At 53.6% G+C, this 12,853-nt stretch overlaps 1 protein-coding gene across 1 annotated transcript; it reads right to left on the bottom strand.

Moving 5' to 3' along the window:
• Positions 1-4,414: 4,414 nt before the first annotated feature.
• LOC111154134 (Kruppel like factor 11) lies at positions 4,415-10,998 on the bottom strand. Its single transcript, XM_022513544.1, has 4 exons — positions 10,921-10,998; positions 8,855-9,124; positions 6,705-7,668; positions 4,415-4,750 (listed from the first exon to the last, which is right to left on the bottom strand). Exons 1-4 carry the CDS (start codon positions 10,960-10,962, stop codon positions 4,473-4,475), a joined length of 1,554 nt encoding a protein of 517 aa, XP_022369252.1. The 5' UTR covers positions 10,963-10,998; the 3' UTR covers positions 4,415-4,472.
• Between the last annotated feature and the right edge of the window lie 1,855 nt (positions 10,999-12,853).

The following is a 12,853-nucleotide window of genomic DNA, read 5'->3' on the forward strand; positions in this document are numbered from 1 at the left end:
GGTGGGGGCAGTGGGAGGACGGGGAGGGGGTAGATGGGAGGTGAATGGGAGGGTAGGTGGATGCAATATGGCTGATTTCTGGCATGTGGGACCCGACATTTTGGCAGGTAGATTAGACTTGTGATAAAACAGAACAAGTTTTCATCTTAAAGAGTGAGCCTCTAAGGGGTTTTTGTTGTTGTTGTTTTTTAAAAGATTTTATTTATCTATTTGACAGATCACAAGTAAGCTGAGAAGCAGGCAGAGACAGAGAGAGAGGGAAGCAGGCTCCCCGCTGAACAGAGAGCCCAATATGGGGCTCCATTCCAGGACCCTGAGATCATGACCTGAGCCGAAGGCTGAGGCTTAACCCACTGAGCCACCCAGGTAACCCATGAACCTCTAGTTTTAAAGGAGTCCAGGAGAGGGGTGTCCCAGCCTGCTGAGAGCTGAGGAGGGAGCACAAGCCCCATTACGGTGTGACTGTCATCTTCCTGGAGGCGTGCCTCTCCCAGCACTTGGCTTGTGGTGTCTTGTTTCTTCTTTATCATCTTGCTTGTTGGCTAGTTTGCCCTCTGAGCTCAGTGAGACACACCGGGGAGAAGCAGCCCTCCGTAGAACCGGCTCAGGGCGATCCTGGACCGCACTAAGCTTCATAGGGGGTGGTAAGAGGACTTTGGGGACGGACCCTCCTCACTTAGAGGGGACCGTGTCTCACCCTTCTAGGGTGGGGAAACCTGGCTTCAGGGCCTTCTCCCAGGAGCGGCCCAGCCATCAGGAAAATGTCTCAAGTTCTTCACTGTGGAAGTCCCTAAACAAAGAGGCAGGGGGAAAGCATGGGGACAGTGGATGTTACAGGAAGCAGTTAGAACCCTGGGGACAAGAGGAAGGACAGCAAGTACAAATTCACAAAGCTGAAGGTACCAAGCTTGTGGCTGTCCCCCGGAAACAAAGGCATTCAGAGCTGGAGAGACTTTCCTGGGTGGACTGCTGGACGCAAAACCCATTATGATCCTTAACCACCCCCCACCCCCACCCTGGCGCGCATCCACAACCAGGAGTCGCATGGCCTCCAGAATCACGCCCCAGGGGCCCAGGAAGGCAGGGAGTCCATAAGACTGCCACAGATGGCGCAGGAAGCGGAAGGAGTCCAGGTGCCTCCAAGGTTTCAGGTGTACGCCCTGTTCTTATATTAAAGACAGTGGGCTGGGGTGCCTGGGTGGCTCAGCGGGTTGAAGCCTTTGCCTTCCACTCGGGTCATGATCTGGGGGTCCTGGGATCGAGCCCTGCATCGGGCTCTCTGCTTGGCAGGGAGCCTGCTTCCTCCTCCTTCTCTGTCTGCCTCTCTGCCTACTTGTGATCTCTGTCAAATAAATAAATAAAATCTTAAAAAAAAAAAAAAAAAGACAGTGGGCTTCACTGTGAGAAGTGAGCGTGGGAGAGAAGATGGAGAGCTTGGTCAAGTTCGAGAAGCTGACTGGACGCACGTCGGAGGAGACAGCGGGATGTGGGACTCCGCTGCTCGGTGAGAGGTGCCAAGGACGGACACGCACGCGGGGCTCTGCGGCAGAGGCTCTTCCTAAGGCACGAGATTGGCCACGAGCGCCGCGGTTGCGAGGTGAGTAGGGAGCAGAGGGGGCCTGGGGCGAGGAAGGCCGCAGCGTGTGGGGGTGATCGGCTCTGTCCGGGGCTGCTGCCACACGAGCACGACGGCCGGGGCCTGAGCTCAAGCACATGTCGGCTTGCTCGGCCGGGCGTGGAGGCACAGCGCCGGCTGCCGTGGGCGCAAGGGCACGCGCCCCGAGAGCAGGAGCGTGTCAAGCCCGGGCTGGAGGGGGAAGGAGGGAGGAAGAGACTCCCGCTTGCTCTGCCTCCCGTTGCAGGCCACCCCGCCGTCGCCGTCCCATCCTGTCAGAACCAGAGCAGCGTCCGAGGGGTCGCAGCCCCTTCACGCTTTCCCAGCGGACCCTCCCCGGAACCTACAGGGCGTCCCGGGAGCTGAGCAGAGCCCCGGAAAACAGAGGGGAGGCTCCGGGAGGGCCAACGCACAGTGAATTTTGTAGACTCTTTGCTGGGAAGACAGCGGGTATGTTCTGACGCGACTACACGACACAGGACACAAGTCCAGTTTGCAAATCAAAAAGGTTTTATAGGATTCAAAGCAAAAAGTTACATCACACATACTCATTTAAATAACAAGTCAAAGTCTGTTACAGAAAACATAATTCCAAAGCATTTTCAATTTTATTACTGAAACTACTTAAAAAGGCTCCAAGTCAAAAAAAAGATGAAGCAAAATCGCTCAGGCGATAAAGTGCACTGGGGGGAGGGGCGCGCTCTGCTTCGGGGGGGCCCAGAGCTGCCGCCGTGGGCCTCCGCACTGAGATAACGCCAGGCCCCTGGTTCTTGGGACAGTGTTTCTCCGATGGAAACTCTCCCAATTTACAGTTTTTCAGTCAACAGAGTGGGGGGGAATGTCATTTACAGAAGGTATTTCTAAATCCCATTAGGAAATGGAAGTTTAAGTCAAAATCATTTTAACACATCTATTCCTTAGAAACGACACTGCTGGGAGAACGACCTCTAACGCGACAAGTAATCCAACACTCCAAGACCTTGTATCATCCACCAGAACGTTAGTCGGACTTCCATTATTTGGCATAATTAAGAGAAATACCCAAATTTAATGCCATTTAGCGGCACAGACACAGAGATGTTTTTGTTGATTTAAGACGGAAGTGGGAGAAGAGACTGCATCGTGGGGAAGCATGAACTATATACATTTAATTACGTTCTCTTGCAACGGCGCTGTCTGATGAGCTGTGGGAAAAGTCGACTATGAAGTGTTCAAAAATCTGGAAGCCCTCGGACACACGCCAGCACTCAGCCGTGCGCGCTGCGAGCAGCGGACACCAAAGGGCGACTTGCCGGGTATCAAGCACCACACGGTGACTCACCAGGCGATGACGACCAGGCTAAAAGGACCCGAACGTAAGAGCTAATCGTATTTATTCAATATTTCACGTTACCATCATTTTAATAAAAGTAAATGCCAATGACTAAGAGGCAGAGACAAAACCTAAATACATTTGGCACCAAAAAAAACCCTTCCCAGGCTCATGTTCCCTGCGCGCACCGCGTTGCCTGGATTCCTGCCGCCGCCCACCGTGAGCAGCTCAGCGGCTGCTCGGGCGCAGCCTCTATAGAGTCAGGACCTGAGATCGCACGGGTCCAAAGGGAGCCCTGGGTCTATTTTCTAAGCAGACTGCGGAACACCCCATTCCAAGTCATTCTGTTTGATTGACTTTCTTCAAATATAATGAACGAAAGGCGAGCAGAGTAGCATTCCCGACTGGACGTAACTAGCATTTCTCCTGTAGTTCTCCGAGTTTAATCACTAGGGGACTCAGAACCTCAGAGCTGGACATGTTTGCATGACCGCTTCGCCCCAGCTAAACTGTATTTTGGTGGAAAGTTCCTCCAACCGCTAAGGACCTTTTCTTCTCTAAGAAGTTACTCTACTCAAAAAATACACTAAGGCCACAGCAAAAGTCCACAGATTATTAACAAAGCGGCTGGGTTTGAGAGCTTATGTTATCTTTGTTTTGGTGTTTGAGGTACAAACAGGAAACTGAGTAAGTTGCTCTCAGCAGAGCCACGGCCCCAAAGACACCGACATTCAGACCCCGCAGCTCATTGTTCACCGGGTCTCTGTGCGGTATTTTAAACGACCCCCTGGGGTACATTCTTTACAAGTCACACCATGGACACAGGTAAATGACTAGACCTACTTAACCAAAACTTTAATTCTTTAGGCTCCAGCCTTAAAGGAATCGTTGCCTGGAATTTCTCTTGAAAATGCTATGAAAAAGCTAAACTCAAGTTCTTCCCCTCCTTCCCCCCTCATTTAAGAATCCCCTATTCAACCAATTCTGGTTCTAAAAAATTTGTAGATCTAAAAGGCCTGATGACAGACTCGTGGTTTTGTTTTGTTTTTTTCTGTGGCTGAATAATGTGCCAAATTTACCAAAAGTAGAGTTATTACGAAAACCATTGTTGAACACTGAAAAGAAGACTGTAAAATCACCTATCTAGAAATTGGTGGTTGGAACACCAACAATATAAATATTGTAATAAAAAACAGTATAAAAATTAGTACCCTGTCTCAGTTCTACAAAACACGAATAGAAAGGTTGTAAAAATCCAGATTTTGTAAACCTTATTGCCGAAATGTCGGTTTGAATGCTGGTGATTCAGATGATCCAATTTTCTTCCATTTCCTCAAAAAAAAAAAAAACAAAAAACTTCTGAAACTACAAAAGAGATTGAACAGGGTCCCAACCAAAAAAGGAAAAGTTTAACATACTTTCATCAGAACCAGCTCCCCGCTTTCTCCTGCAACCCCCCCCCCATTTTGGGGGGGAGAGAAAACCATCAGTTCCAATCCTGAAAAACGCCTCCTCCAGCTGCCGGGCAGCTCCCCGGCCGAGCTCTCAGGCGGAGGCCGGCACGGCCCCCGGGGCCCCCGGCTTCTCGGCCGAGGCGAGCGCGCTGAGCCGGCCCACCTCCGCCTGCCAGCCCGGGGCCTTCCGGGTGGTCACGTGGCGCCGGGCGTGCTTGGTCAGGTGGTCGCTGCGCATGAAGCGCCGCTCGCACGCGGGGCACGCGAACTTCTTCTCCCCGGTGTGAGTTCGCCGGTGGCGAGACAGTTCGTCGGATCGAGCAAATTTTTTATCACAGCCGTCCCAGTTACAGTTAAAAGGCTTCTCTCCTAAGAGGGGAGAAAACACACGTTCAAGGAAACGTAAACACTCGGCAGCTTCCGGAGCTGGGGAACGAACTCATGACGTTTTTAAATTTTGTTCATCAAACTCTGAGAAAGTCGCATCCTGTAATTCCCGCACCGAGCTGTCCGGACGTCAAGAAATCCTCCACTTCTTGTTGCCGCGCCTGAGATGTAGGTCAGGGCCCAAAGATGTCAAGCTAATCTCACATTTACGAATTTTCTTTTTAAAGATTTACCCATTTGAAAGCGAGTGCGCGCGTGCGTGTGTGCAGTCGTGTGTGCAGGTGTGTGCACGAGCGCGCAGCGGGGAGGGGTAGAGAGTCTCAAGCAGATTCTGCGTTGAGCGTTAAGTCTGACGCGGGGCTTGATCCCACAGCCCCAAGATCAGGACCGGAGCTGAAACCAAGAGCTCGGTGCCCAATGGACTACACCACCAGGGCTCTTCTCAAAAGGTATTTTTAAATAAAAATAAATCTCTCGTTGTTATAGCTTGCAGTAGGGGGGAAGATTCTTGAAAGGAATAATTTCCTGCCTCAAGTGGAGCCCCTTAGGGACGCCTGGGTGGCTTAGTCACTTTTTAATAGAGATTATTAGACTCTATTAGATTAGAGATTAGACTCTATTTCTTTTTTTTTAAAGATTTTATTTATTTATTTTTCTTATATTATTATTTATTTATTATCTATTTATTTACTTATTATTTATTTATTTATTTGGCAGATCACAAGTAGGCAGAGAGGCAGGCAGGTAGAGAGGGGGAAGTAGGCTCCCCGCTGAGCAGAGAGCCCAATGCGGGTCTCGATCCCAGGACCCTGAGATCATGACCTGAGCCGAAGGCAGAGGCTTAACCCACTGAGCCCCCCCAGGCGTCCCACTAGACTCTTGTTTCATTGGCTGAGTGGGAGGCGGCACGATTAGAGCTCTAATGAGCTCCAAGCCCCGCACCGATCTGAAGTGCATTTTGGAGGACAACACAACAGGGACTCACTGCTGTCCTACAGGCCGTTAGACATTCTGGTGGAAGGGGGTTCCACGACCAGGTTCATGACACACGTCTTTACTACAGACTGTGTGACCTGCTACTGTGCTTACAACTTACGTGTGTGTGTCAGCCTCTGACAGGTGAGTTTCACAGACTCCTTAACCACAGGAGCCTCGAACAAGAGAGCCGGGGACATCTGAAATATGCTAACGGGACCTATGAAGGCCGACGGTCTACCAGACCTCGGTCAAACCCGGAGCCGCCAGCCCCCTGGAGCTGCAGAAACGTAAACTTAACGAAAATGAAAAAGTCACTTCCTTAGTCACACTATCCACATTCCAGCTGGTGGCTACCTTAACTGGACAGGGAATATTTCTCTCATCACCAAAAACTCTCTCGGAGCAGGCTGACGAGATAATAAAGGTATTACTGAGTCACAGTTTCTTGGATGACTTCTCCTTCTGAATTAGAAACGATACATTCCCAACATAAGAACACCGCATCCCCTTCAAGTTCGCACATTTTTGAATTCAAACTTTTCCATGCTTTAGAGCCCTTTCCCCATAGTGAACCAAAGTTACACTGATGTTTCTTGAATATGAAATGCACATTTTCTAAAACGCAGAAAGACTGAGGAATCTACCGCAACATAAACAAAAGGGGCAACATGAGCATCACCCTAAAAACCTATCAAAGGGACCACAATCCTAGAACTACACCACATTTTACCTACTGGGATGAGCTGATGGCATGTTCTAGGAAAACCAATAATGGCTGCACTAATGTTAATCCCAATCCCTATAAGATTCTGAAGGCTTTTCAGAACCAAAGAAAAACAGCCAGCCCTCCACCTTCTCTGGGGGATCTCATGTTTCCCTCCCACCCCAGGAAGGCTCAGCGTGTGGTTCTTCACCACAGGCTCTGGAGCTCTAACATCCCACCAGCCTTCGAACTCACCTGTGTGGGTGCGAAGATGAGCCTTGAGGTGGGAACTTTTGAAGTAGGTTTTCCGGCAACCTGGGAAGTTGCAAGCATAATTTCTCCTTCGGGAAAAGTCTACCTGAGGGGCACAGTTTTGACCGGAGGCAATGAACACCGGGGCAGGGGCGAGGGGCAAGAACTTGCTATTCCCCACAGCCACGACACTGGACGCCGAGGTGGCAGGCTGGGGGAGGGCCGCCTGGGGTAGGACCAGCATCACAGCTCCCTGAGGCACAGGCGGTCCCACGAACACAGGCTGGGGCACTGCAGCAGCATGGGGAAGGATGGGTTTGACAGTCCCTGCAGACACTTGGGGAGGAGGTTTCAGAAAAGCTGAGAACATGCCACTCTGTCCAGTCACAGGGATCATTTGGCAAAAGACAGGGGAACTGGGGACAGGGACAGAAATCAGAGGAGTTGCTTTCCTTGGCAAGTCACTTTCATAATTCTTTGGTGAGCAGGTTTGAATTGCGACAGGCCACCCTGTCTGCTGGCCTTTGTCAACGGGGACCAGGCCACCAGACTTGTGCAAGCAAGGCTGACACGACACTGAGTTAGCGTTCGGTAGACTGTCTGTGAGCTGTGTGCCCGGCGAAGCTTCAGGATGTCCCAGAAACTGTGCTTCTCCTTCTCTGTCGACAGAAAGTTGGCATTCTGGAATCTGGGCAGTAGGCATCTGACCAGAAGCAGGGCTCTCCCCTGTGTGGCGGATGACACTTGTCACCATGGGCCTGCAGGGGTTACTGGAGGCTGGCTCCAGTGACTCTGTCTTCAGATCCGGAAGGCCCCTCTCCGCCTTCCTGCTCAGCACTTTGGCTGCCCCAGCAGAAGCTGGGGTGATGGTCTTGACCGTGCATGCTTTGGAATCAGTTACTTGGGAAGGAACAGGCGTCCCTGTCGATGGCTCCACAAGATCAGGGCTCTGAGGAGGAGTCATGCACTTAAAAAAAAAAAAAATGTGAAAAGGTTGTTGTGGTTAAATTTTAAAAGGACTTACTTTGATCACCGTGCCCCTCATGCCTTTTAAAAATTATGTAGGAAAGACTCGTCTGCGCCTGCTCACAACGGCACCCAGTGGATTTCCAGACCACATGAAGGACTGCACTTTCTAGGCTTCTCCCCATTTCCTGTTCGCTCCCAAACCAAACCACTTGCTTAATTTTAAGAATCAGCTCCACCCCTGGGCTTCCACAGCTACTGAAACGAGCAACTGAAGTACAAGAACCCCAAATGAGGAAGCAAATTTATATTCAAAATGAGAGCTTTTCACAATAGTTTTTGATTCTCAAACCTTATTTTTTATTTATTTATTTTTTTTAAATCCCAGTGCTAATCATTCAACACACACTTACGCAGTGCCTACTGGATGCCAGGTAAAAACCCGTCAGAATGATCCTCCAAAGGCCATGCTCTAACCAGTGGCTCTAACCAAGCCTCTCCTGCTCCCACGTACTGTCAGCCTCCCTGTGGGAGAGCTCAGTGCCAAGTAAGTCTGCCAGGAGCTTCTGGCCCACTATTGGCACAACTCTCCCCTCTGCCCACAAGTCCCTTCTCATCCCTCTCCCCAAGCCCGCTTTCCACACTCTCCTTCCAGGGCAAGCCTCCAGCCCAAGATAATCAGATTCTAATTTTCGCATCTGTTAGCCCGTTCTCAGTTTCTCCAAGCGGAGAAGCAATCTCTCCCAACGCTTCTGTGCTCTGGCAAGTTAAGAGGACAAAAACACAAACCGGGCTTGACTGCACTCAGCTCACACAGGTAAGAAGTGAGGTTCTCCAGGGAGGAAGAGGCCAGGATTGCCACCCGGCTAATTATGGCTGATGCCAAAGCATGGGCCACTTCTAGCTGTCACCCATGTATCCTGATCCCACGCTGAGTCACCTGGGGGAAGCCAAGCCCCCACCCTACAGTTCCCCAGGAAAGCGAGTACATTTCACTTTCTCACATCACTCTGTAGCTTTCCCCCTATGAACATTTCAGCACTGGGGCTGCAAGCTATGATCTATTAATGGAAAGAACGTATTTTCGAGAATTAGGAGAAGTTTTCACCCTCAGGACCCACGTCTTCAGCACATTCATCTAACACACTCTAGTCACTACACAAAATGCTCTTCTCCCCATTTCTTACCAGAGTCGATAAAGAGTCGAAGTCCTTTGGTAGCTCAGGTGTGGCTGTGTCCACATGCACAGTGCTGGTGACGTCCCCAGGGTCAGAGACAGGTGTGAGGGGTCTTATCTTTAACAGGTCACCTTTCTGGGATCTTTGACCCCAGGAGCTCATGCAAACAAGAGCCTCAACTGCTTCGATGTCATTCTGCTCCAAGATACTGCATGTAGACCTTTCACTATCATGCCTTTTCCTCTCCAGGATTGACTCACAGATGTCCATGATGTCCACCTAAAGGCGACACAACACAAAGGCTTCTCAGTCCAGGGGAGACAGGCAGGGTAACCCTGATGGGCACGTGGGTACGTACACCAAGCGCCTGCACTATGCACGTGACACACACACGAAGCTCAACACACAACATGCTCTGTATTCTAGGAAAACACGTCAACAGAACATTGACGACAATTTCACTTTTAAGCCAGCGTTCTGAAGAATGACTATGACTGGACATGGCTGGCAAGCAGTTTCCATGGAAAACCCTGACTCTTAAGAAAAGTTAAGTTCGTGTTTTCCTTCAGCAATGATCGTTTAAGACTTTAATCCCGGAGGTATGAGCCAAAGTGGCCAGTGTGACACTGTCCAGCTGGGAGGAGAAACGGACACCAGCTCCAAGCCTTCAGCTGGCTGAGAGGACACATGGCTCTTCAGAGTAGGCAAAGCTGGCAGAAAAGCGTCCCTACAGATGCATTTTTGGCAACTCTGAGGCACTCAGCACAGCCTTCTCAAGTCAGGGCATTACCATGGCAGAACTTTACAGTGGCTCAACTCTATCAGCGCCAAGAAGGGGGAGCCCATGCTGGCTGAGCCTTGTTCCTTACTCAGGAACAGTCACTCCTCACTGCCACAGGGCTAGCAAGGAGATAAGAAGAAGAATTTTAAAAATCTAGCACAGCCCAAGAGACAGTTGTCCTTCCTGTTGTGTCAAAGCATCCTTTTTCAGCAGGGGTGGGAGGGGTGGAAAGAGAAGTGATTGGAATCAAATGATGTCCTCCCAAAGACCCTTTACATCTATAAAGATCTGTTTCCCTTTGGCTTGCCCCAGCGAACATCAAATCCCTCCATCCCCACCAGGTCCCTCTGCAGTGCAGTGCACGCTGGTAAAGTGCCCGCCTTTGCAAGTGCAGGCACTTTAAAGTGCCACTGTGGCCCCACAGCGGCCTCAGAACCCTGAGGTCACAGACATGGGGCTGTCGCCTCCTCCCTGGACCACCATGGGCAGGTCGGGAGGCACACAGGGCTCCCACACCTCTCTCTCAGGCACTCAGGGCGCGGCAGTCTCGAGGACAGAAGTCCTAGGTCTAGCCACCCAGCTCACTCCCGGGGCCCTCAGGCCCAACACCAGAGGGCTATGACTAAGAAGAGTGCCCCACCTGGCCCCAGAACACCCCCCCACCCCCGCCTGCTCCTTCCCGCCAACTTTACCCCGCCCCTGCCCCAACACACCACCTTTCCGGTTTTGCCCCGCCCCCTCCATAAGAACTTGCTCCGCCCCCTATATAAGGCCTTCCTCCCAGCTCCGCCCCCCCCCCCGCCTCCCCCCCCTCTCCAGCCTTGCCCCCCCCCCCGCCCCCCCCCCTCGCCCTTTTGCCCTCCCCCCCGCTTTGCCCCGCCCCCACCCCGCCCCCCGCAGCGCCTTCCCGCCAGCTTTTGCCCCGCCCCCTCTCCCTCTCCACCGCCCGCTCGCCGCACCCCCGCCGCCCGCGTGTCGCGTTCCCGCCAGCCGTGCCCCGCCCAACGGCCGCCTCCTCACACGGCCTGGTGACGTCATGGCTGGAAATAGCCCCGCGCCGGGAGCCGGCGGCCGCTGCGGAAACGCCAGACAAAGCTACGCGTAGGGCGGCGCGGGGCACACGCCCCCGGCCGGCCGGACGCGTCCCCTGCCTCTCCCAGCTCTGGGGTCCGCTCTGGCCCCGCACCGCGCGGCCGCCACAAAGCCCCGTGCATTTCTGCCCTCCTCCGCGCCCGAGCCCCGCACAGGCGGCACGTCCCCGCCTCGCCCCTCGCTCATATGGGCGTCCACTCACCGCACGCGCGTCGCCCGGGCCCGCGGAGCCCTGAGTGTGCATGGTGCCGGCGGCCCAGAGGCAACAAAGCAGCCGCGGGGCGGGAGCTCGGCGCACGGCTGCAGCCGCACGTGCGCCGCGGGAGGCGGCGACCCGGAGCCCCTGCAGCCGGCGGGAGCCTCCACCCGCCCGCGCCGCTCTGCCCCGGCGCGGCCCTCGCGGTGCGGGAGGGGCGGGGCGGCCGCGGAGGGAGCGGCCGTGGGGGCGTGGCGCGAAGGCAAACCAAAATACACCGCGCCCCGCCGGGGCGGGGCCGGGTGCCCGCCAGCCAATCCGCGCCCGAGCTTTACGCTGCCGGCCAATGGGCGCCGCGGGGAGCCGCGTGATCGGAGCCTGGCTGCGGCGTGATCTGGCAGGGCGGGATGCGGCACGTGTTTTGGTCTGAGTGAGGGGCGGGGCCTGAGGCCCTGGAAAGTAGGGGAAAGGTCCCGGCGGCAGCAGCGGGTGCTGCTGGAGGAAAGGGCGGTGCAGATGGGGGGGGATGTCCCCGGGCTGGGGAGGGGGGGTCGCACTTAAAGGGGTCCCTCTCGCGACCTGCCCAAGCGCAGGTCCCCATGGAGTGAATTCGTCCGTTAGAGGGAACCCAGCAGGTTCTGCTCGCTTGTTTTTTGTTTTTATTTTTGTTTTTCAATTTACCTCTGGTTGGCTCCTAGGAGTGCATCCCTGATGGAAAGCTGGTTGGCTGCAGGTGATGTTTCTGCATCCATGGCTCCTTTCTGCAGGCTCCCAGGGCCCAATCTTCTAGACGCGGGTCTGCCTTTGACCTCTCTTCCCAGGCAGCTCTGGGCCCCATTTTCCACTCTTTTAAGGGGAGTAGGGTGAATCAAGATCTGAAAGGCGCCTGGTGACACCCTCCCATTCTTCCTAACTCTGTGGAAGCATCACTCCCTCCAGGAAGTCCTCTGGCTTGAATGAGCGGAATATGCACTGGCATCTTTCTTCCCTGCGTACTTGGGTTGCCCCTGTCTCTGGGTGTGGTTTACCCTCTTATGCAGCTCTAAGTTCTTGAAGATCAGGGACCAGGCTGTTTTTATGTGTACCCCTCCAGCCTGCCGCTCAGCGTGGGACAATGCCATATCCACCCACAGGGCCCACGGTGGCCGAGCTGTGATACGGGTGGGCGCAGCTGAGGGTCAGAGGCCACCGTGAGGCGTCCTCCGCCCTAAAAGCGAACTGCAGGACTAGGTAAAGGATCCATGCCTGCGCTGCGGGGGCTCTGCTCTGGGCAAGAGGAGCCCTGGGCCCAAGGGACAGGCCACAAGAGCGTATAGGGTCTCCTGGTAAGGCAGCAGGGGAGGCCCCGGAGTCAGGGTACTGCTTCTCCTCATAGTTCTGCTCGGTTGGGTTGACAGGGGTAAGCAAACCAACTACTCTCCATTTCTTCTTCAGTTCCACCCCGGCACCTTTTAGGATCTGTTGCTTTTCTGTTTCTTTAGTTATTTGTTAATTGTCTCCCCTCCCTAGGTTGGCAGCTTGTCCCAGTCACTGCGAAACAACACCGCCCCCCCACCCCACTGCTGCCCGGTGCCTGGCTCACTGCAGGAACTCGGTAGCCATTGGTTGAATGGATGAATGAAGGCAAAACACCTACTGCCCCTCCTTCCCAACTTGGACATCCTGCTGACACCTCTAATTCTGTGCCCTTGAGACTGAACTCACGGTCTGCCCAAATCTGCATTTCTCATCTCTGGGCAGGGCATCACTGGATACCCTGAGACTTCACCCAGAGAGGGGAGTCACCAGGGAACTTTCCCTTTCCTGCACGTGGTTCCTTTTGCCAATTACTTCATGCCCTTCTTCTTCCTAAATCTCTCGCAGACCACTAGCTTCCCTCATCACCCACTCGTGCCCAGCCCAGGCCACCGTCCTCTGTCCCCTGCGTTGTTTGCCACTG

The sequence above is a fragment of the Enhydra lutris genome, unplaced genomic scaffold (assembly GCF_002288905.1).
Source record: "Enhydra lutris kenyoni isolate GAN:26980312 unplaced genomic scaffold, ASM228890v2 scaffoldscaffold35, whole genome shotgun sequence".
NCBI lineage: Eukaryota > Metazoa > Chordata > Mammalia > Carnivora > Mustelidae > Enhydra > Enhydra lutris.

Bases quoted from the DNA above. Each gene is read 5' to 3' on its own strand.
- LOC111154134 (XM_022513544.1), bottom strand. From the start codon at position 10,962: ATGCACACTCAGGGCTCCGCGGGCCCGGGCGACGCGCGTGCG. The intron at 7,669-8,854 runs GTAAGAAATGGG...TTTTTTTTTAAG, and splicing joins TCGACTCTTTATCGACTCTG to TGCATGACTCCTCCTCAGAG. The intron at 4,751-6,704 runs GTGAGTTCGAAG...CTCCCCTCTTAG, and splicing joins TCATCTTCGCACCCACACAG to GAGAGAAGCCTTTTAACTGT.